This window comes from Callospermophilus lateralis, chromosome 3 (assembly GCF_048772815.1).
Source record: "Callospermophilus lateralis isolate mCalLat2 chromosome 3, mCalLat2.hap1, whole genome shotgun sequence".
NCBI lineage: Eukaryota > Metazoa > Chordata > Mammalia > Rodentia > Sciuridae > Callospermophilus > Callospermophilus lateralis.
In genome coordinates, this window is record NC_135307.1 from 70,090,147 (window position 1) to 70,114,888 (window position 24,742).

At 44.1% G+C, this 24,742-nt stretch overlaps 1 protein-coding gene across 1 annotated transcript; it reads left to right on the forward strand.

Annotated features, from left to right (window-relative positions):
• The first annotated feature begins 19,135 nt into the window (after positions 1-19,135).
• Positions 19,136-24,088, forward strand: Six1 (SIX homeobox 1). The gene is made up of 2 exons (XM_076850404.2): positions 19,136-19,999; positions 21,994-24,088. The coding sequence occupies exons 1-2, from the start codon at positions 19,440-19,442 to the stop codon at positions 22,286-22,288; spliced, it is 855 nt and encodes a 284-aa protein (XP_076706519.1). The 5' UTR covers positions 19,136-19,439; the 3' UTR covers positions 22,289-24,088.
• Positions 24,089-24,742: the final 654 nt, after the last annotated feature.

The following is a 24,742-nucleotide window of genomic DNA, read 5'->3' on the forward strand; positions in this document are numbered from 1 at the left end:
ACCAGAACATCTCAAATTTAAAACACTGAAAATACTAAGCACTGGAAAGTATGTGGAGGAACTGAGACTCATACAATTGCTGGTGTGAGTGTAACTTTGGAACACTGGCAGTATCTATTAAAACTAAACATATACCTACTCTGTGACTCAGCAATCTGTTTTTGTCAGTTTTATTGAAGTATAATTGACAAATAAAAATTGTGTATATTTACAGTATACAAAGAGATGCTTTGATATATGTATACATTGTTAAATGATTACCATAATTGAGCTATTAACCCATCATCTCAAATAGTCTGTGTGTGGTAAAACATTTCAGATTTACTCTCTTAGCAATTTTTGAATATATAATACATTATTATTAACTCTAGTCACTATGCTGTACAATACACATCAAGAGTTTATTCATCCTATCCATCTGAAATGTTGTATCCTTCAACTAACATCTCCCTTTTCTCCTCCAGCTCCTGGTTATTACCACTATTCTACTGTTTCTATGAGTTGGATTTTTTTAAGGTTCTTCATATAATTAAGATCATGACCATATTTGTCTTCCAGTGCCTACTTTATTTCAATGAGCATATTGTCCTCCAATTTTATCCATGTTACCATAAGTGACAGAACTTCCATTTTTTCCATCTTTTTAAAGGCAAGTATTATATATATACCAGTTTTTCTTTGTCTATCACCTGTCAATGAACACTTGATTCCATATATTGGCTATTGTGGGAAAATGCAGTGAATATGAAAGTGCAGGTATCTCTTTGGCATAGTGATGGCATTTCCTTCAGATATACACTCAGAAGTGGGATATCATACAGTAGTTCTATTTTTAGTTGTTAAAGGAACCTCTGTGCTACTTTCCTTAATGGCTATGCTAATTTATGTTCCCTAAAACAGTATACAAGAGCTCCCTTTTCTCCACATCCTCCTCAATACATATTATCTTTTCCCTTTTCATTATAGTTATTCTACCATTCTAACAGGTATGAGGTGATAGCTCATTATGGTTCTAATTTGCATTTTCCTGATGATTAGTGATGTATTTTTTTTTTTTTTTTTGGTACCAGGGATTGAACTCACAGGCACTCAACCATTGAGTCACATCCCCAGCCCTATTTTGTATTTTATTTAGAGATAGGGTCTCACTGAGTTGCTTAGTTCCTTGCTTTTGCTTTTTGCTGAGGCTGGCTTTGAACTTGAGATCCTCCTGCCTCCACCTCCCCAGCCACTGTGATTACAGGCATGCCCCACTGTGCCCAGCTTGGCCACAAATTTTTTTTTTTTTTAGTTGTAGATGGACACAATACTTTATTTTGCTTATTTATTTTTATGTGGTGCTGAGGATTGAACCCAGTGTCTCACATGTGCAAGGCAAGTGCTCTATCACTGAGATACAACCCCAGCCCCATTGGCCACAAACTTTTGATTCTCCTGATTCAACCCCCTGGAGTGTGCCACAGTGCCTGGTTTATATGACTTCTGTGACACAGCAATTCTACTTTGGGTATCTGGCCAAGAAAAATGAGTATATATGCCCAGTGGAAGATATATACAATATGTTTATGGAAGCTTTATTCATTATAATAAAAAATTGGAAACAACTCAAATGTTCATCAACAAGAAAATAGATAACAATCTATTGCATAGATATAATGGAATACAATAAGATAATAAAAAGAAATGAACTACTTATATACACAACTACAGATAGTATGTGAATCAATGGAAGACATCATTAAACTGATTTTGTTTATATTATATTCAAGAACAGGCAAAATGAACTGACACTGGTAGAAGTCTTGGGTGGGTGGGTGGGTGAGTAAAGTGGGAGAGAACTTTCTGAGATAATAGAAAAGTCATATATATCTGGATGATGGTTACTCAGATGTAAGAAATCATTGAATTGTATGTACACTTCAGATCTGTACACTTTCCTATATCACTATAGTCTACTTTAGATAGTTTAAAAAGATGATGCTAAACTGCATTAATAATAAAAATAAAATATTTAAAAATTTCCACATTTTTCCAATCAAATTGGCCAAGATTAAATGGGCATTTAGGGAAAAGTCATCTTGTATACTCTCAAGGAGAATGTGTAATGGTACAAAGTTTTGAAGGGAAATCTAGCAAGGTACATAAAAATTTATATATATTTTATATTTGGAGGGTACTGGGAATTGAACCCAGGGGTGCTTTAACACTAATTTACATCCTAGCCCTATTTATTTTTTATTTTGAGATCAGGGCCTCACTAAGTTGCTCAAAGCCTCACTAAGTTGCTGAGGCTGACCTCAAACTTGTGATCCTCCTGCCTCAGCTTCCAGAGCTGCTGGGATTACAGGTATGTACCTCCATGCTCAGAAACATATGTATCATTTGACTCAGCAATTTAACTTTTATCAATTTACTGTAACACAATATTCATACAAGTACTCAATGATATCTGTGAAATGATAGTGATGGAATCATTTTTTATAATAGAAAAAGGTTGGGGGAAAAAGATATGTCCATCAATAAAAAAATAGATAAATGGCTAGGGCTATAAATCACTGTTAGAGTGCTGCCTAGCTTGCATGAGGCCCTGAGTTCAATCTCCAGCATCAAAAATAAATAAATAAAATAATATTCATGAGGGGATAAGGTTATGGCTCAGTGGTAAGTGCTTGCCTAGCATGCATGAGGCTCTGGGTTCAATCCTCAGCACCACATAGAAATAAAATAAAGATACTGTGTCCACCTAAAACTAACTAACTAAATAGATATTTTAAAATAATCTTTATGAAATATAGCTGTTAAAAAGCTTTCAGTTGATCTCTAAGTTGTGACCTACTAGAAATGAGACTATGAATTATGTAAACAAAAAAGGGAAACTCAGGTTTCTAACCCCATATCCAGTCAGTTAGCCATTTTTTTTTCTCAGTTCATTTGTTAAGCAGACTTAATAATATTGACCCTCCTCATTTCACAAGCAGGATTAAATGTAAGAAGCCCTTTAAGACACAGCACCAGGTAAAGTGGCTCATGTCTGTACTCTTGACTAGTTGGGAGTCTAAGGCAGGAGAATCACAAGTTTAGGCCAACCTGGACAATATAGGGAGGTCCTATTTCAAAATAAAAATTTAAAAAGGGCTGGGGATGTAGCTCAATAGTAGAATGCCTAGCACTCACAAGGCCCTGGATTCCAACTCCAGTATTTAAAAAAGAAAAATTAAGCATTATAGAACTGTAAAGTATCATTTCTGAAATAGTCTTTTATTAATCAAAACTTTCTTAACTTTTTCTTAAATTAAATTTCTTTTTTCACTTACTTAAACCAATGTTTCTCAAAATGTGGATAGTAGATCAAATATACACAGAGACCAAAATGGATGTGGTGATATTATTAAAAATATTGAGCTCAGCTAACTACAGTGGCAAATGCCTGTGATTCCCAGTGACTGGGAAGGCTGAGGCTGGAAGATCAAAAGTTCTAAGTAAATTAGTGAGTCTTTAAGCAACTTAGCAAGACCCTATTTCAAAATAAAAAAATAAAAACGGCTGGGGATGTTGTTCAGTGGTGAAGTGTCTCTAGATTCAATCCCCAGTACCAATGAAACCAAACCAAAACCAAAACAAACAACAAAACCCCACTGAGCTCAGTCAGGCTTGGTGGTTCAGGCCCTTGGGAGGCTGAGGCAAGAGGATTTGCTTGAGTCCAGGAGTTTAAGACCAGCCTGGGCAACACAGTGAGACTCCATCTCCAAAGCAAAACAAACAAACAAAAAACCCAAACAAACTGAGCCTAATGTTGAACTTACCACAGTGTTTGAAACTGTTTTGGATGGAAATATAGGATAATCTGTCATCTTCTCAGTGCTGGAGATGGAAACCCAGACCCTTGACATGCTAGGTAAGTGCTCTACCACTGTGCTTCACCCCCAGCCTCCTTTTTTCTGTTCAGAAGAATCATTCATAGTCACAGGTCTTCAGGTCAGGCTTAGATCTGCTTGGGCTTATGGTTTGCTTTTGCCATGGGAGTCAAAAAACAGATAAAGTAGTACAGATGGAACCCCCATTGACTCAAATCCAATAGGAGCCAAAGAGCATTCAATGAAAAGAACAATGTGATTGCTGCTTTAAAGAAAAACATGAACTCCGTTTCGTGTTGAGGACTGTAGCTTTTGGAAAACACTGTCTCCTGGGCAGCTGCTTTGGCTACTGGCCCCAATTAACTTAGCAGAGTCTCAAAAATAGAAGGCAGCCTCTGTTCTGTTATATAATAAACAGTTCTTTATTTGAAATGACAATATTTACTTTTCCTATAGTGAACTGCTACAGCCTACTAGGCAGTGGGCAAACAGTAGAAATGCCTAAAATGGAAACTTGAGAGAGCAGTTTAGCTAGTACAGTTTACTCCAACTTTATACTTAACCAACAAATAATTGGATGATCCTCTTCATCTTACCCTCACATTTTATCTAGTTTGTACAATTAATGGATTCTATGTGATTTGGCTACTGTCACGTATCTTTCTTGTGTTGGTAAGTGTTGAAACACGAAAGCCAAATGTGAGGTAGTGAGCTCTCCAATCCTCAAGTGTCTAAGTGGAGTTGGCATTGTTGCCCCATTAAGAATGTTTTCTGGGGCTGGGGATGTGGCTCAAGCGGTAGCGCGCTCGCCTGGCATGCGTGCGGCCCGGGTTCGATCCTCAGCACCACATACCAACAAAGATGTGTCCACCGAGAACTAAAAAATAAATATTAAAAAATATTTCTCTCTCTCTCTCAAAAAAAAAAAAAAAAAGAAGAAGAATGTTTTCTGGCTGGGGATGTGGCTCAAGCGGTAGCGCTCTCTCCTGGCATGTGTGCGGCCCGGGTTCGATCCTCAGCACCACATACAAAACAAAGATGTTGTGCCCGCCGAAAACTAAAAAATAAATATTAAAAAATTCTCTCTCTCTCTCTCTCTCTCTCTCTCTCTCTCTCACTCTCTCTTTAAAAAAAAAAAAAAAAGAAAGAAAGAAAAGAAAAAAGAATGTTTTCTGAGCCAGGTGTGGTGGTGCACGCCTATAATCCCAGCAGCTCTGGAGGCTGAGGCAGGAGGATTGCAAGTTCAAAGGCAGCCTAAGCAAATTAGCAAGACTCTAAGCAATTTAGCAAGACCCTATTTCAAAATGAAAAATAAGAAGGGCTGGGGATGTGGCTCAGTGATTAAGTGCCCTTGGGTTCAATCCCTGGTTAAAAAAAAAAAAAAAGAATGCTTTTCTGAGGGATTCTGCTAAGACTGGCAGATTCAACTAATGACTCTCAGCTCTTCCAACAGCAATGAGTCTGGTGTCTGTTTCCATTATCTCATTTTCAGTTGATCTTTAAAGGGAGAAATTTTTAAAAGTATTATTATTAACCTTTCCAAATCTATATTCTCCCTTTTATAAACAAGGAGTTGTGACTTATGTAGTCATGTTCTTTATTATAAAAACCCTTTATGAACAGTTGTAATCAGTGAATGATCTGAATGATCTATCCAGTTAGACACCACTTATAACTTCCTCATTTTCTACTCCTTTCATTGCATTATGCCAATTGTCAAGAGCATCTCCACTTCCTGCAAATCTTGAGGGAGCAGGTACAATTGAGTTACACTATTCCACAGGGGTCATGCACAAAGCATGATGTTTAAAAACCTCTGACTTTTAAGCTAGGATTAGGAAGCCATACTACTATAAATCATTTTTTAGACAATGAGATTTGCCTAATTTTTGTGACTTTACTTAGTTTTTCTTCAGAGATTTTTCTTTCTTCTGGTTCTTGGTCTGTTATTGCTTCTACTAACACATTCATCAACAGCAATAATTTTATTTTTATTTTTGTGGTACCTAGGATTGAACCCAGGGGTGCTTTACCACTGTGACACATTCCTAGCCCTTCTTAATTTTTTTAATATTTATTTTTTAGTTGTAGTTGGACACAACACCTTTATTTCACTTGTTTATTTTTGTATGTGGTGCTGAGGATAGAACCCAGGGTCTCGTACATGAGAGGTGAGCGCTCTACCGCTGAGCCACAACCCCAGGCCCCTTCTTATTTTTTATTTTCAAATAGGGTCTCACTCAATTGCTCAAGTTGGCCTAAAACTTGGGATCTTCCTGCCTCAGCCTCCCAAGTTGCTGGGATTACAGACATGTACCACAGTATCTGACAATATCAAACCTAGACCTTGCACATGCTAGGCAAGTACTCTGTCACTGAGCTACATTCATAGGCCTTATTAACTAATTAATTAATTTTGGGGTACTGGGGATTGAACTCAGGGGCACTCAACCACTGAACCACATCCCCAGCTCTATTTTGTTTTTTATTTAGAGACAGGGTCTCATTGAGTTGCTTAGTGCTTCGCCATTGCTGAGGCTGGCTTTGATCTCACAATCCTCCTGCCTCAGCCTCTGGAGCTGCTGGGATTACAGGCATTTGCCACCGTGCCTGGCTAAACTTTTTAATTTTGAGATAGTATCTCCCTAAATTGTCCAGGCTAGCCTAGAACTTGCAATCCTCCTGCCTCAGCCTACTGAGTAGCTAGGACTATAGTCATTTGTCACCACACCCAGTCCCTAGAGCAATCATTTAAAAAGAATAAAGGATTTCCTATCCTTAGGATTTCCTAATCTAATAGTCCTCTTTAAAAGATTATAAAGAAAAAGTAAATTCTGGTTAGGTAAAAATTAGGGAGTTAAAGTTTCATTATTACTGAAAGAACTTTTACTAATTTTCTACCTTAGGTAAAGTAAATTTTTTCTCAAAGAGATATATATTTTACCAATCAGCGGCATCAAAATTACCTGGAGGACTTGTCCAAATGCAGATTAAAGGGTCCCAACTTAAGGAATCAGAAAGTCTAAGGTTAAGGCCCAGTAAGCTGCCTCAGGTCACTTGCATATCCACTGAAGTTTGTCCTAAAGAACAGCCAAATCCTTAATTTTTTAGAATTCCTAGTATTTTATCTCCTTAATATACCAAAATATATAAGCATTGAGAGGACAGGTCAAATCTTGTCATAGAATATGTATTCTATTGTAACTGTCTGTGGGACAGTTAAGCTGTAGTAATTACCTCATGGTTCTGTAATCTGTGTGTCTCCTCCTACATGACATTTGCACCAAGACTATGACTTATTTTGTGACAGGATAGAAGAATGACCAGCCTTAGGTGGTCTGATGCTCCTTCATGTTACTTTTCTTTGTTGTTGTAATAGTTAAAAACGTTTATGAAATTTTATAGTCTATGGTAAGAAGAAAAACATTTTATAAAAGTCACTAAAACCAAGTCACTTTAACCACTTATCTCTTTATGGAATATTGCTTTTTTAAATAAAACTGGGACTGGAGGCATAGCTCAGTGGTAGAGCACTGGTCTAGCATATGAGAGGCCCTGGGTTTGATTCCTAGCACCTAAATAAATAAATCAGGAAGGATCTGGGATTCATGGCACTTGTCTTCAAACTGCCTTTGAATTATATTACTATGAACAAATTATACAATGCCATATTTTTGTAATGGGTATAGTCACCCACTTGTAATAAGGATAATACATTCCAAAGTTTTTAGAAGATGGATGAGATCAGACTTATAAAATGTTACAGGTCCTTCAGTGAGGGATGGTGTAAGAAGTGAAAATTATTACTATGCCTTTTATAGGCCTTTAATGGGTTATCAACCTGTCATTGATGAATTGGACTCTTGAAATATTTCAATTCTTGCTTTTTCAGGCTTCCTGAAGAGGCATAATCTACTCTTAAATTTTCCTGAAGTTTTTTTTTGAACTTTAAAATTTGATAAAAAAAGAAACAAGCAACATTACCTTCCTCCCAAACATACATGTGTTCTCTCTCCTCTCCCTCCTCTCTCTCTCTCTCTCCAGTGTACATCTTTATCTTCACTTTTTATTGATTAGATTGATTGAACTTACTAAACCATTTGGGTCATCAAAGCCTCAAGTGCTTTGGGTTAGCTAAAGTGTCACAAAGTCCACTAACTCATTAGCAGTAAACTCTAATGTAGGAAAGTGATCAGAAATAAATTATTTACTTGATGTCATTCTTGGTTGAGAAATCATTCTGCTCATCTACAGTTTCAGTTGCTATTATGTACAAACGGCTCTTTTCAAATTTTGCACATTCAAAATGAAGGAATTTTGGATTCTAAATAGCCATAAAGCAAAACCAAAACCTACCTCTGTATTACAGAATTCAAAATTCTTTTCTAATGAGGAATTCCTAATTGGCTCAAGAGGATGTTCGAAAATTCTTCTAATACTTTCAACTGCAGAGTGGGAAAAAATCATTTAAAATGTCATTGGATCTTCTTGTTTGAGGTTGATTGACATATACTGCTGTCTTATATTCAACGTTTATTTTATAAGCAGAAAACAGGTAATTTTTATGTAAAAGAAGAAAAGGCTGGAAAAACAACCAGAATGTAGTATAATTGACAAACAGGTAAAGGGGGTTGACAGATACAAATAAAAATAAACAATGCATTTATATAATGATATCTGAGGCTGCTTATCTTGGACAGTAGGTTCATATGAAGAAAAAGCTTCTGGAACTAAGTAAATGACAAATCATATTGAGAAATTCCTCACAGAGTTACTTGAAAGAAAACTGTTTATATACATCTTTACAGTGACTGCAAAGAGATCTGGGGATAGTTCAGTTGCTTGGGTTTGGCTGACTTCACTTCTTGAACAAATTTGAGAATTAAACATTCACAAATGTTCCTAATATTTTCTGAACAAGGAAGTGGGATGTTAGCACTTTTTTTTTTTCAGTGCAGCATCTACCATTATACCATCTGTCGGTTAACCTTAAGCCTTATAGAAGAATCAGTGTATTCTGATTTGAGAGTTTCTCCCACATGGTAAAAATAAAATGTGAAATTTCAGTAACTGGCATGAAAAAATTTTAGTAGGAATTCAGGAAGTTTTCAGAAACTAGAGCTTTTACATAATATGTAAGTTTTAATGTTTTGGAAGTTTGGTAAATTACGTAGTGTACAAGGGTAAAGTCTAAATTATCCGCTCTGAAGGGTAACCCTATAGCCCACATGTCTGAATTCATGTATACAGATGGATAGATACACTTCATTTCTCCTGGGAAGTTGGGTTTCAAAAAGCTATCACTCAGAATGAACAGTTTTATGATTGTATGAAAAGAAAAGGAAAGATGACAGAGTTGCTATAAAAAAAATGAAAGAATTTTTGGAGGATTAACAGCTGAAAACATTACAATTTAAATAAAGATGTAAAATGAAAGTCAACTTGAAATTGCAAATTTTTAAAAGGGGGGGAGGAATAAGGGGAAAAAAAACTTGTGCAGAGGGTTTGAAGCATATGGACACCCACCCAGTTAGCAATGAGGGCAAAGGGAGCCCCAGACTTTAGCTTATTAAAGATGACCTTTCCCCTCTCTAAAATTTCAAAGCTGACGTTTCAAGTGCTGAGCAGACTGTGTGCCATATGTAACATGACCTCAGCTCCACTCTGCCTGAGCACTGATGGCATCACTAATGAGAGGTGAAAGGTCCTTTTTCTTGCAGCTTTTTCAGAAAGCCACCAACTCTTGCCTGTGAAGTAAGGCTCCTCCCTCCTGCTCCCTTGATTTCAATAGAATTGCAGTTAATACACAGCCTCAAAACACTTTTATTACAGTCGATTTGCTTATAGCCACATCCAAATGGCAGGATGTACAATCAAATGCAGAAGAAAATATTTATTTTGACTCAGAAGGCAAAGGGATTAAGAGAACTTTGTATTAACCTTGCCTTTCATCTGTGTTTTAAAGGGAAATTCTCCTGAGGCGTCCATTGAAGTTCTATTTTTTAATAAAGAGTATCAAAGACTTAGGAGACCAGGTGTGTGTTCATCTGAGGGGAGGAAGAAAGGGGAAGTTATATTAGGTGGTGGTAGTGGGAGAAGAGGCAGTTTTCACAAAGACTCTCAGAGACTGTAAAAAGATGTATGTGCTGGAATCTGTTACAGGCATTGCTAACAGTCCTCTACCCTCCCCCCACTTTCCCCTGCTGCTTGGAAACAAAATAGCTTTTTTTTTTTTTTTTTTTTTTCTCCGAGCAGGTTGTTATCATATACATGGCATGGTCAATTTCCGTTTGCCAAGAAAATATTTAGTCTGATCAAAGAAATTAGAAAATCGGATGAATAGAAACAGACGTTCCCACAAGAGAAGCGTTTCTCGATGTGAAGAGTCAGGCGGGTGGCAGCCCACCCAGTTACTCCTAGGAAATAGCTCTCCTGCCAAGGGCGGAACTACAAGGCCACCTGGATTCCACTGGAGGGGATTCGAAAGAGTCATGACTCCCCAGGAAATTCAAATGGAGATCGGAGCTTGAGATGCTCTGGTGGAGAGCATGGAAAATGATCAGTTCTAGTATCTATGCACGAAGCAGGAGGACATCTAAAGTCCCTTAAACCAGAGAGACTTTTTAAAATGGAAAATAAGCGAGTCTGGAATCCTTATATTTTGTATTGCATGGTTTATTGTGCTCGTGGAAAGACACACTATATTTGGTAGCTGACAGAGGAGAAATAAGTGCTTTTGGAATGGAAGGATAGCAATTTCCCTCAAATTAATATAAACAAAGTTCTTGTTTTGTAGATTTGGGTGGAAGAATGGTTGGTAGTAGTTGTCTTTGGGGCTTTGCGCCCAGGTCAACAGGTGACCATAAAAGAAGTTTCCATTTCTTCGTTGTTTCTGGGCCAGGAGGGGCCAAACCAGGTGAGACCACTTGCTACAGCGCTTCGACCCAAAGGATTGGCTGGCGACGAGATTTCCTTCCTCAGGTCCCACCACCTAAAGCAGACTCCGCTTGGAGGAAGGGTGTGTGTGTGCAGATTCCCCCGCTCGCCTCGGGCAAATTGGGGCACCTCACTCGCCGGCGCAGTGTCTCGCGCTTAACCCGGCGCCTCCAGGGTTTGGAGGGAAAAGGCGAGGGAGAAATATCCCTGACGGAAGATGACTGTGGGGAATGCCAAAGGGGCTACAGAAGACTGTCTTCCCACCAGTCCCGCCTGGGGCTACTGGCGAGGCCGCGATGGGCAGAGGGGTCTCCCAGCTGGAGACTGAGAATCCAGTCAGCCACCCCAGCCCCCTTTCCTCCGGCCCGCGCTCCTCACCCTACGGGCTCAGCCAGGCAGATTTTCTTTTTTGTTTCGGTTCCTGCTGGCTAGGCGAGGACTCCTTTGCCAGGAAGACAGCGCCCTCTCTCTCCACCCGCTGCGCCCGCTGCGGACCTGCGCCCCCTGCCTGCTCCGCTGACCTCCCCACGCCTCCTTCTCGTCCCCGCCCTCCTACTGTCCATCCCCTCCTTCCTCAATCTCCAGCGCTGAACTACCCCACAAACCGCCGGGGGGAATAACTCCAGAGAGCGGCGGGCTTGAGTCCCGGCCCCTAGGCCTGCGCGGCAGGAACAAGCGACCCCTGGCTGCACGACGGGGCGGAGCCGTCCTGGCGCTGCCACCGCGCCTTAGAGCTCTCGCGCGGCCACGGGAAAGAGTTTCTGGCACCGAATGCAAGACTGGGGTGAGGCCGCGCTCCCTGAGTCTGGGCGCGGCAGGCCGACGGGCGGGGCCAAGAGCACGCGGCGCGACAGACCCTTTACAGCGCCACATGCACCTGGCGGAGCAGCTTATCCGGGACTCCAGAATGGGCCCACGAAACGTGGACCCGGCATGCCCGAGAAGTAATAGGCTCGGGGAGGGGGGTGGCGGGTGAACTTGAGTAGAGGTAAGGAAAAAATCTTACTGTCTTCCAAATCCTAAAAGCCTCCCTCTCGGTCCGCCCGCTTCCTGGCAGCCTCACCCGGCTGGCTTCCAGGAGTACTTTGCCAAGCACTTCAGCGGTGTTGGAAACCTTGTTGCAAAGTCGAAGCCCAGGCGAGTGGGCGAGACGTGCGGAGAGGTATGGGTAAATGGGCACCTTCCCAGACTCCTCTACCCAGTATTTCTTTTCCCCTTGCTTAGATAACTGATGCTTGCAGACAAGTGCCTTCGCTGCCCATTCCTGAACAGAGGTGGTCGAGCTCTGTTCGCGGAAAAACTGAATCCTTTAGAACCCAAAGTATTGTGGGTACGCAAAAACTGATTTCTCACGATGTGGCTAGGCAGCAACAAAGGTACTGGCCTGAAGTGCTCCCAGTCCCTGGAACTACTCCCCGCGCCGGGGAGCCAAAAGGCGAGTTCGCCTCGAGGTTACCCCGCTCAGAACGCAGGCGGCTCCCAGATATGCACTAATTGAGTCACAAACCACTCGCCATCCCTAACAAAACGATTCATCTCTGCAGCTCAGCCCCCAATTTGTCCGCAGCACTTTCTTCTGCAATTCAGAAGCATTATCTTGTTTTTAAAAAGTATCGCGGCAGAGACGTGGCAATTATCCTGGGCTCGGGTTACAATAAATGGTTTTAGGTTGAGAAATGTAAGACTACAAATGCTGCAAGCATGCTGATCGCCTCGCTGCCCAGTCTGGACTCGGGTAAGAAGACGAATGAGGAGCTTTTGGCTGCAGCGAGGGAAATTCTGAACAAGTTCCCACTGTTGTTCTCCTCTCCTGATGAGGAAGAAAGTAGTGTTGGACATTTGTCCCTTTGTAAAGTTCTCCCAGTCACACCTCTGACCTTGGAGGAAGAAAGGATTAATTATATCCTGACATGGCCAGGCCAAGCTTCTGGTCTGAGTCTGGGTTTTGGATCAGAACTAGGTTGGGAACTTCAGAAACTGCAGGAATGAGGAACGGAACCGAGGTCAAAGGTCAGCGGGAGAGTTGAGGGAGAATCCAGTTTCTCTTCTGGACAACTACATTAAAATTGGGGAGGAGGTAGGCACCGGGGGAAAAACAATAACAAACTGGAAGAGGAGCGGGCTCCTGAACAAGAGGCAGGCCTGGCTTGGGAAGCCTGGTGCAAGGTGAGACCCTCAGAGAACTGGGAGGCCCAGGGACCAGGCCTCTCCACATCAGGGGGAGAAAAATACATCATTTTAGTCCGGCAGGGTGAGTATGGGCCTGGAAAAGAATACAAGAAGCATCCGGGTGCCGTCGCTCTGCTAGTAGAAGCCTGCTCACCCCAGCAGCCCGGTCGGCCGGCTGTGGCAGCCACACTGTGCGCGTGTCTTTCTCCGGCTCAAACCAGCCCTCACATCTTGAAGTAATCAGCAGCCGAGAAGGGACTCGTCCCCCTGGCATCTCAGGTTAAAGAAGGAGGTCCAGGAAAATGTGGTAGAGCCATTACAAGAAATCCGAGCCGCAGTCATCAGGGACTCCAATTGCCATTGCATTAGGATTGATTAGAGACCAGCAGTACCGTAATGACCCGGAAAGAGGGGCAGCCGGGATTATTAATATCAGAATGTAGGGCGAGGGGAGAGCAAACTGGGGAGGGAGAAGTCTTAAGTTACTAGGATTTATATATAAGTGCAGGCTTACCTGAGGAAACCAGATAGTCAGTGAATCACGCAAACAATAAATCTAATTGCATCTAAAATTTCACCAAGTCTGATTATTATTATTTTTTTTTTGGAGGGAGTAAAGCCATTCTGAAAACCAGGCCAACATAGTTTTTATATAAACACATAGTTTTATAAGTTTATTATAAGGATCCAAGTGAAGATATGGGGAGGGTCACTGGATGTCTGCTTTCCTTACAACTGAAACTCGAAAACATGATTTTTTTCCAACTTTCCTGATTTTTCTCTCCTGGGAGTGCATTTGGATCTCTTCTCCAGAATGGAGGCAATGAAGTGTACATTTCTTTTTTCAGAGTCTGCAGAGGAGTAATAAACCAACTTTTAATTGAAGCAGTGATACCTGGGTAGTGGTTTTTGTTTTGTTCTAGATATGAATGATCAGGATCCCAAAGAGATGTGGAGAAGAGAGTAGTTTGTCTCCTTCCTTGGACTTTGAGCCAAAACAAATCAGCCCCTGATGGTCTGGGCTGAAATGCAGCTCACTGGATAATTAACTCCATCTTTCCAGTCCACCCTAACTGTTTATTTAGTGTCACCCTGCATTACCATCACTAGCACTTTCCTCTGAACAGGAGGAACTGCAGGCTTTCACCTCCCAAAAGGAAATTCTTCTTAGCTTAGACAGATGTGGTATTCAGGATGTACATTAGTTGAAGGGGGTAAAAAAGTTGATTGGAAATTCAATGGAAGATAAGCACTCTCAGAGAGTTTCATTTTGTAAACTTGCCTAAGGCGATATTTAAAGATAGAAGGGGGCCCGTGTGTTTTAAATTCTTAAGAACTGATTCTTGTAGCATCATCGCTCCACTTTCCAAAAGGTGCTTGCTTGTTATCTGATGTTGGGTGGGGTTTTCTGGCTTAAATCTCGCGATTGGCAAATCCCTGATCCTGAGAGTTTTTAGAACGCTACTGAAGTCAGCCTTTTCTCCTCAAGGGGAAGCCTACCTTCTTCTGTTGTCCCCAAGACGCCCCCCACACACACACACCTGTAGCCGAGCCACCCACTCAACGTGAAAGGTCCCCACTGAGCCTAATGCATTCGCCTGGAGTCTATTGGCTCTGCGCTGCCTCTGTGAGCGACAAAAGCAGCTTTGCTTGTGAATCTTCACTGCGCCTAGTCCCGGACTAGAAGAAATAGGCACCCACAACTACAGGGAGTGAAAGGGGAGGAGAGGGGAAGGAGGGGTAGAGGTGGGGAAGAGAAGGCGGGGAAAAGAAAGGAGGGAAAGAAGACGGAGAGGGAAGGAGGGAGAGAAAGAGGAAAAGAATAGGGGGAAGGGGAGTAGGAGGGAAGGAGAGAGGAAGAGAGTAGAAGAGGAGGAATAAGATGAGAAAGAGGGAGAGAGGAACATTGAATGAAAGAATGAGATACTGGTTCGTATACAGATAGAACACACCGGTTTCCTCTTTAAGCCAGAGGACAGAAAGAATGAGATAGACACACAGGGAGACAGAGTATAAACAGTTCCAAACACGAAGCTGTGTTCTCTGTGTATTTGTGTGTGTCGAGGTTGGGCAAGAGAAGACAGGGGTGTCTGTGTGTGCGTGAGCTCAGATCGAATGGGAACAGAGCTGGGGTCTATGTGTTTAGGGGTGTTATGCTCCTGGTTTCTGTGTCCGTCTGTCTCCAGTTCCCCAACCGCGGAACAATGTGGAGAGGGCGTTTTCGGAAGCTGTACTGGCAGGCAGGGCTCCCAGCTGGCTCTGTTTGTCCAGGTGTGGGAGGGGGCGGCGGTCTGCCAGCATTTTGGGCCAACCCAGCATTTTCGCACCAAGGAAGCAGGACCTCTGCTCAAGGGCTTCCCGCTTCCAGGAGAAAACTCCCCCTCTCCCTCCCTCCATACATACATAAATACATTAGGGGAACAGACAAATCCTCATTGTTCTGAAATAAGCCGAGGAGGCCGGCCAGCTCTCCTCAGCCTGGCAGAGTGAGGTTGGGAGGGATGGAAGTGGGGAGGGAGGCAGGGGCCGCGCGGATCCGGTGTCACATTGCAGATTCCCACTAAAGATAACGAAACGTGATCTATTTTTCAGAACAGCAAGTGGATGGGAAAGAACCTTGACAACACAAAACTCATTTACTAATGGACTGGTTTTGAGTTTCTCTTCTCCGAGTCCGCAAATCGCCCAGCCTGAGCCCTCGGCTTATTCAGACCTCGCGGGGAGCAGAGGCCCGCAGAAGGCAGGTGGACAGCTGCTCCCGCGCGGCGCGGGCCATCTGAGCTCGGATTCCCCAAGGGTCGAGGGCATCCGGAATTTCGGACTAAGCAGAGGAAAAAGATGAATGTTGTTACTTCAGCTCGGACTTAGGGAGTCCCCTCACTGCCCCAGGGCGATGTCGCTAATTTACTGGAGAAACACCTCTCGAAGCCCTTCCCTTCCAGGTATCTGTAGGTAGAGTAGGATCCGTGCCTTGGTTCTCGATGGCGAAGGAATTCCAAGTAAGCGGGCTGGACACCCTAAAGCATCTTGCTTCAAACCAGAAGAGAAAAAGTACGTCCCAACTGTAGGGTTTTGAACCAAGGCCTTATGCCAACCCAGCTAAGAAACCCCAGCAGCTTTTAATGTTTTCGCATTGACTTTTTGGTCCACCCGCTCCTTGCACCCGACCATTACCGGCACAGCAGAGGCACACAGGAGCCGAAACCCGACAACGGGTGCGGATCACCAGCCGAGTTACTCTTAGGAGCCCAGATGAGGCTAGGGCAGCAGCAGCAGGCTAGCAGGAGGTGCTCCGTTCCCTTTAAATCTCCGACGCATCTCTGTTTTTCATGCGATTTGCATTGACAGCAAAGGTTTTATGTTACAGAACAACTCAAACCTTTCTGTGTGCTATTTAAAATGGATCATTTGGTTTATGTGGTTTGTAAATTCATGTCATTTTACCTCTTTTAGTGGTTTTCAGTGAAAGGCTCCATTTTGGGAAACCTTATATATCCGAGCCAATAATTAACATTTATAACAATTGGTTCCTTTTAACCAAGGGATCGAAATAGCAGGTAGGCTCTTTGGTACAAAGCGCATAACTTTTTCTTTATAGTTATGCGATCTACTAGATCAAACCGGAGGGTAAATGCTGGCGGATCCGAGCACCAGGCCTCTGAGGATAAGCACCTCTCTCAGCGCCTGCAATCACAGCACCCACACAGTCATCTTCCCAGTTGTCATTAACATCTGGGTTAGTACATCCCGGTTCCTTTTGAAGACAGATGAAAAGAAGTGGCAGGGAGGTCTGGAAAAAGCCGAAAAAAGGTGGTCCTTATTGGTGTCTAATTGCCATCTCTCTGCTCTCTTGTGATCCTTGTAAATTTATGCTTGCCCTTATTCGTTTAAGCTATGCCTTATATCCTTAGAGAAAACTCAATTGCAAAGCACACCCTGTACTCAACATACCCTTTGTCTTTTAAGAGATGTAACTGTGCCTACCGACACCCTCACCCCTCGTTTTAACTGTGCACATTTGCTCCTGACTTTAAGGTACTGATTTTTAAAACCCGTTTAAGCCCCCATTCCAGTCCTCACACAGCTGCCATGTCAATGAGGACGGTTCCAAGCGGAGGCATTCCTTTTGGCAGGACACTGCAGCTCCTTAAGACTTCATCTGAAACCTCATGAGCACTAAAATAAGACAGTGAGGGAAAATTACCAGACACATGGCCTTGGGCTCAACAGTGTTAGTTAAGAAAGTAAGTCATTGGGCGCACAATGTGGTAGGGGATCTTTTGAAATAATACAGACCCATTAAGTGCATTTTAAGAATAAATCCAAATTTAATGAAATATCAGCATCTGTTTCAAAGGTGCATGGGACACATAGTTTCAAGGATGCAGAAAGCATTGTGTGGGAGCCCAGCAGAGAAGCAGCTTCCTGTCTCCTGAGAGGTAACCCTGGGATGGGAACTCTTTATGAGTTTAAAATGTTATCTTGCAAGGGGCACTGGACTAGGTACATTATTTTAAAACCATATAAATAATACATTGGACACCCACACGTTTCTCCTTCTCCCACTTACATCTCAATATGTAAAAGCTTCTGAGGTGCTGTGCTCTTTGGCTGATGGAATCAAAACATGTTTAAAGAGGACAACCAAGTTTAAAGAGCCTAAAGTTTATTCTTCACCATTCACTAAGAGGGCACATTGAAATCAAAAGCATTTTTGAAGTGTACTTAAAATTCTGTTTTGAACTTATCTAATCAGAGATAAGTGTAGTCATAAAGTCACTCTCCTTCCACCATTTGGCTTTCCTTATCTCTACACATTGTTCTTATCTCCTGCCAGTCTCAGCTACTGACAATAGATTATCTTTGTTTATAGAGGCTAATTGTCTTCAAAATCTTTTTAATAATTGCTTCGGAACAAGGTGTGCAAATGAGGCTTAAGATAATTACAGCTTCATTTGTTTGTGCAGTTTTGCTAAGTATTCTCCACACATAAACAAAATAGCAGATGATGGGACTTAAATTACAGGACCTCTCTCATTCTCTGGCAGCAAAATAGGCAAGCATTGCAATATACGGGTGCGCGCGCGCGCGCGCGCGCGCACACACACACACACACACACACACACCTCTTTATTTAATCTTCTTGGAGTCACTGTCCTTCTAGTTTTGAGGGCAGTGTCCCTCTCAGAGCAGGGCAAGGATTATGTTACAACCGGAGGTTACTGGAGCTGGGCTCAGTTTTATTTAATTTACACCCCATCCAGCACCTTCGGAAGAAGGTTCCCAAAGCATTTTTGCTAATGACAAGTAAAGCTTCTCGGCATTTCCTAGTAGCAGAGGTGGCATTGGAAAACGCAATTTTGCGGATGGGGAAACTGAGTCTAGGAGGCTGTCAATTTAAGCCATTGAAAGGTCAAGATACCAAAACGCAAATGAATCTTTGTGTCGCTATATTCTCAGCAACTATGCTCTAAACAGCTTTTCGCCTGATTCTAAATCGTGGCGGCCCTTTGAGAATCAGGGAAATGTTATCCAGCTCAGAGTATTTGTGCCCTTTGGAGGGTGCTGAAGGTTGGGGGCTGGGAGGAAATTAGATTTGGCTCTTGGAGCTGAAGCCAACCCAGAGAGAAGCCACTCTGCCAGCGCCTGCAACCCAGAGCCCTGGTCTGCTTTTGTATTATTTATCGCGTTCCATAAGCTATTCATCAATCCATTATTTATTCATTCCTACATTAAGGTAATTAAATATGAGCTCACCGGGAAAGGGCAAGTCTGAAAGAGACAGAGACGAGAGTGCCGAGGGAGAGGAGAGGAAATAGAATATCTGGAGTCGTTGATTTGTGTAGAAGGATGCGCGTGGCTCCCCTTAGTTGACACTGGAGTGGGGGCCCCCCCGCGTTGCAGGGTCTGGACTCGCTCACCCCCCACTTCCTCCACCCCCCACCCCCCGCACCTCGGCTCTCTCCTCCCGACCCCACCTCGCTTCCCACCTCTCCCTTGTCCTTCTCCTCCCACTATTCCCTACCCCCAGCTCCGCAGCCTCGCCCTCCCCGAGCTGGGCGGCGCGGCCTTGCTGCCCAGCCGGGCGGCGCGCAGTCTGGCCAGCCTCGGATAGGCGCCGCCCGCAGCCAATCAGCGTGCCGAGGACGCTGCGCGCTTTAAGGCTGCTGCAAGGAGAACAGAAACCAAGTTCCCCGGCAACTAGCAGCATCCACCCGGCGGCAGGCCGGAGCCAGCGAGGCCCGAAAAGGCTGTGGAGTGCGCGGGTCGCTCCGTGTCCAGCGCACCCTACCCCCACTTTTCCTTCTCCTCTTCTTTGGCAGCCCAGCCCAAGTTCCAACTCGCTGTTTCGACTACGCAAAGCCTAGGGAGGGGGTTAGGAGCAGCCGCGCCCCCCTCCCTGAGGCCGCCGCCCCCCGCTTTTTCGGCTGTGCTCCCTGCAGCGTGCTCCTGGGCGGTGAGCCTCGGCAGGCCCCAGTCATGTCGATGCTGCCGTCGTTTGGTTTTACGCAGGAGCAAGTGGCGTGCGTGTGCGAGGTTCTGCAGCAAGGCGGGAACCTGGAGCGCCTGGGCAGGTTCTTGTGGTCACTGCCTGCCTGCGACCACCTGCACAAGAACGAGAGCGTGCTCAAGGCCAAGGCTGTAGTCGCCTTCCACCGTGGCAACTTCCGCGAGCTCTACAAGATCCTGGAGAGCCACCAGTTCTCGCCTCACAACCACCCCAAACTGCAGCAACTGTGGCTGAAAGCGCACTACGTGGAGGCCGAGAAGCTTCGCGGCCGACCCCTGGGCGCCGTGGGCAAATACCGGGTGCGCCGAAAATTTCCACTGCCGCGCACCATCTGGGACGGCGAAGAGACCAGCTACTGCTTCAAGGAGAAGTCTCGGGGAGTGCTGCGGGAGTGGTATGCGCACAACCCCTACCCCTCGCCTCGAGAGAAGCGGGAGCTGGCCGAGGCCACGGGCCTCACCACCACCCAGGTCAGCAATTGGTTTAAGAACCGGAGGCAAAGAGACCGGGCCGCCGAGGCCAAGGAAAGGTAGGAAGCATGCTTCCTGAGGCTCGCGCGACCCCGGGCGGTCTTTCTTACCCCTCCGCCCCTTTCCGCCCCCGCAGGCAGCCGCCACCTAGCTCTCCCCACTGCTCCGAGCCCATCCGCCGGGCGGCGCCCGGGCCTCCGCGCCACAGCAGAGAAAGTTCATGAACTCTGAGGTTGTCTGCTAGGGATTGGGGCCTCGTTTGCTTTGAGCGCCGCGCGTGGGTTTCTTTGGGGTGTGAGTGTCGGGAAATATTGGCGCTAGGTTTGTTTTTCCTGCCTCCTTGGCTGGCTGCGGCGAGGAGTGGGGGGTGGAGAGAGTTTTTAGATCAGCGGGTAGGGAAGTTGCTCATTGGTATCGCGAGGAAAGCGGTTCGGTGGGGGCTGAGGGTCGCGAACCTCTCTCCTTTTGCTCTTGGGTGAAGCTGGCCCTGAGACTTCTGCTCTGCCCCCACTAGCGCGCGGTTCTTCACTCGCTGTCTCCTGGTAGTCTTTTGGCTGAGAGGTCGCACGTTTCATTCCGCATTGACAGGACAAAAGAATCGAAAAGAAACACACCGAAAGGAGAGCTTTTGGGAGAGTTGTCTCTGTCTTTTCTCTCCGGCGCCCCAATCCCAGAAAGGACTGCTGCTCGCGGTGCTTTCTCGCGCACCGGGCCGGGCACCGCAGCCCGTCCTTTTGGCTGTCCGCACCGCCGCCCTGGGCGAGGAAAGGGGCTCCTTGTCTCTGACTTCTCGCCCTGGAGCTCAGAAGGCAGTATTATTATTATTATTTTTTTAAACCCGTCTCTGACTCCTTCCTCGCGCCAACACCCTCGGCCACCTGGCTAGCCTCCATCCGTTCGCTGTAGAGTTTCTGACAGATTCGGAAGAGCGCCGGGGAGGCGACGGTGGAGGGAGAGAGCGCTCCGCGAAGCCAAGGAGTTTTGGGGAGACCTGAGCGCAGGGGCCGGCTAGATTTCTTTTGTTCGCCTGCTCCTCCTGCGGCTTGAAGATCTCGCTTCCTCCTTCCCCTCTGTTTGGAAAACCGTAGAACCTGGATAAGTTCTGCTGAAATGGTCTCTCCAGGAGAGAAGGGGAAAGAAAGGGGATGACAGGCGGGCGTTAGGCGTGGGGAAGACCCGGAGCGCTCGAAAGGCGGAAGCGGCGAAATTTTGAAGTTAACCAGCACCGAGTACCGGGACTGACACTCTGGCGCATGGTGCCGGGTGCCGGCTCGAAGTCGTGGGGCGGGCGACTCCCCTTTCGCGAAAGGGAGGTTTGGAGTGGGTGCTTGTGGGGAGTTTGTGAGGGGGCTGTGAAGGGCTTAGGAGTGAGCAAATAACTCGGGAACAGGCTTCGTAAGGTTCCAGTTAGCCTTTAGTTACAAAACGGCCGTCCTATAAGCCAGGCCCGAGGGCCCGCTCTCTGATGAAATCGGAGAGACTGGCTGAGCTCCCTATGTTTACTCAGGTCACTGGGCCGCTCTGGACACCACTTCCCATGACCTGTCCTGTGTCTCCGAAACCACAATCTCTGGGCAGGGGCAGGGAGACTCGATATTTAATTCTTTCTTTAGAAGGAAACAGGCAATTGACTTGATTCATCCCAAACCTGATCATTTCTTTTATCACCAACAACCATTTGCTGGGAGAGTTTCAAATTTACTTTGAAATATGGTGCTAATTGATAGGTATTTAAACATTACTGCTTGAACAAAATTAAGAACACATTTTTTGTTTGTTTCAAATAAACACTAAGTATTTGATTCTCCGAAATCTGGAAGAGAAGGGGATCTAGATCCCAGCGTCAGAATCTCCTTTAGCTCCCCATTTCTCCAATCTCTTCTGCCTCCTCACCTCCCCCAGGACCCTTAGAGATGGGTAAGAAGGCAAAGCTCCTCCTTTTGGGTTGGTGACAGATTGTACAATGACTCTTTCCTCCTTTTAGCTCCCCTCCCCTCTCCTCACACTTTTTTTTTTTTTTTTTAACCATATGGTGTTGTCCTCTATTTCTTAGGGAGAACACCGAAAACAATAACTCCTCCTCCAACAAGCAGAATCAACTTTCTCCTCTGGAAGGGGGCAAGCCGCTCATGTCCAGCTCAGAAGAGGAATTCTCACCTCCCCAAAGTCCAGACCAGAACTCGGTCCTTCTGCTGCAGGGCAATATGGGCCACGCCAGGAGCTCAAACTATTCTCTCCCAGGCCTCACGGCCTCTCAGCCCAGCCATGGCCTGCAGGCCCATCAGCATCAACTCCAGGACTCTCTGCTCGGCCCCCTTACCTCCAGTCTGGTGGACTTGGGGTCCTAAGTGGGATGGGATTGGGGCCTCAAAGGGATGGCTGGAGCAGCAAACAATTGCAGCAACTAGGGACACTTGTAAATAGAAATCAGGAACATTTTTTGCAGCTTGTTTCTGGGATTCTTTGCGCATAAAGGAATGGTGGACGTTCACAATGTCTTTTTAAAAATCAAAACCAACATCCATCTCAAACAGCCTCCCTCTTCTCTCTCTTTCCCCTGGTGCATTTCCCCTCCCAGTGCAGAATCAGGAAAAAACCCCACACAAACAAAAGCACCCAGTCTTGGATTTGGAAATCCATGCACCCACTTCAATAGACTTGCTTTTTGTTTTTCCTTTTCTAATTAATGATAATTATAAATCAACTGGATTTTAAGTATTTTCTTTTAATTTATTTATGGAGAAATTTGAGAGGAAGAGGAAAAGAAAAAAGAAAAAGAGAAAAGGAGAGAGAGAGAAACAGAGATCAAAATAGTAGTGAAAATAGCAGCCTCCAGCCTGGGAGGAACTGGTTGCATTCTTAAGGTGAATAGGAAAAAATAAAATCTTATAATTTTTTTGATGGGAAAATTAAGTTTACATTTTTCATATTTGGTGTTAAATAATTTTATGTAGAGTAAAATAAAAAGAACAGTATTAGGGAGAAAACAAGTGCCTAAATGTCTTAATGCTCTCTATGTGAAGCAGTTAGAAATAGAAGTGACCATTAGTAATATAACTATTTTTGTCAAATTTAGTAGGGTTTTTTGGTTGTTGTTTGTTTTCTTGGTTTTTTTTTTTTTTTTAATGACAAACTAAAAATGTACCAATGTGAAAAACACTTTCCTGAATGCCATTACTTCTCATGCCCACAAAGCTTTCATATCTGTCTCCTACTCCTGTTAAGGGGTTTCTCCTGTTCCTAGTTTCTAGCTTGCAAAAGTATGCCAACAAATCTGGCAACCTGGTATTTGTTACTAAAACAGCATGTGTTTTCAGGTTTCTTTTCTATTGTACCTAAACCAGTCTAAATTAAAATTCAGTAGAACACCAGGAGTATGATTCTGTTTCTGAAAGGTGAGTAGTGTCTTTGGGCCCTATTTTTTTTTTTTTTTAAGTTTTCTTCCTTTTTTACTTAATAGTGGTTATGAATTGCAGGGCACTTTGAAGGCTTTCACCTGAACCAAGAGTAAGGACTGGGTTAATTATATGACAGATAGTGAATTTAGCCTTAGGGTATTTATTTTTTATTATTATTAGATAACACAGTTTTGTTTACCACTAGCTCTTCTTCACAGCATTCATATGTTAACTCAGCTCTTTTGTGTTAATAAGTTTATGGTAAGACTGTGAAAGTAAAATAATTTATCTGCTGGGGGGGGGGGAAGGAACTTGAACAAGGATTTAAGCATTGTGAATTAATCTGTACAAACAGAAAGCAGACCAGCAGGACAGGAACTCTTTTACAGTGCTGCCGGATAGTGTCCAGAAAAATCCCAGTAATCATGTAGGCTCCATGTTATTTTTGCCTGGAGCAAAATGATGTATCTTCTGTATTTAGCTTTTAAAATTAGTGAAACAAGTGGCATTATTTATTAAAATTCAACTCAGGATAACAGGATCGCTGGTTTGTGCTTTGTAAAATATTGTTCCCCAGAGAGAGTCTATTTATTTTCTGACATGACGTTTTCATAATTTTTATTTTTCCCATCCATAAGTGTCACCATTAATATATTCTTTTCTTATTCTTTCTTAATGTTTCTGTTGTGATCTAAGAGGCTGAAGTATGTGGGGGAAATTAAGGCCTTCTTATGAGATTTTTTTTTTTTTTTTTAAAAAACAACTGTCCAATTGTTTTGAGTTTAAGGAAGAAGTGGTACTGTACTTTAACTGTAGTCACTTATAAAGTCATTTTTCCCCTCAGTGATGGACAGATGTACACGCAGCCGCTCAGAGACCATCATTTGGGTTGGGAGCTCAGGGTCCCGATCTCCCTTGTTAGTGTTTTGGATCATTAAATCGGTGTTTATTTAAGTCAGGAGGGTGTTTATTCTCCACGTCTTGGGCCACGGAGAAATGCCACCCTCTGCAGGAGGGGCTCTCACAGGGAATCTCCTCACATTCTTCACATTCACTCCCCAAAACAAACACCCTGCACAAAGATAGCTTTCATTGACCCTGACAGGCTTCAAAAGATGCCGCGGAAATCTCTCTGGAAAATAAGGAAGGGCCAATTACTTTAATTTCTTACATGCCCTCTCTTCCTACTTCGATGACTACCCCCCACTCTTCCAGCTTCCCCTGGCATAATTTTAGACTCGTGGAAGTTCTGTCTCCCAGGGTGCGCCGGCCCACTTCCTGCTCCTTTGGTTGGTGAATCTTGGAAATGTCTACAGATTGGCGAGGAGCAAGGAAGGCCGGTCCTGTAAAAGCCCCCGTGATTACTGCTTGTAAACTCGTTAAAAGGACAATTTTCTGTCACAG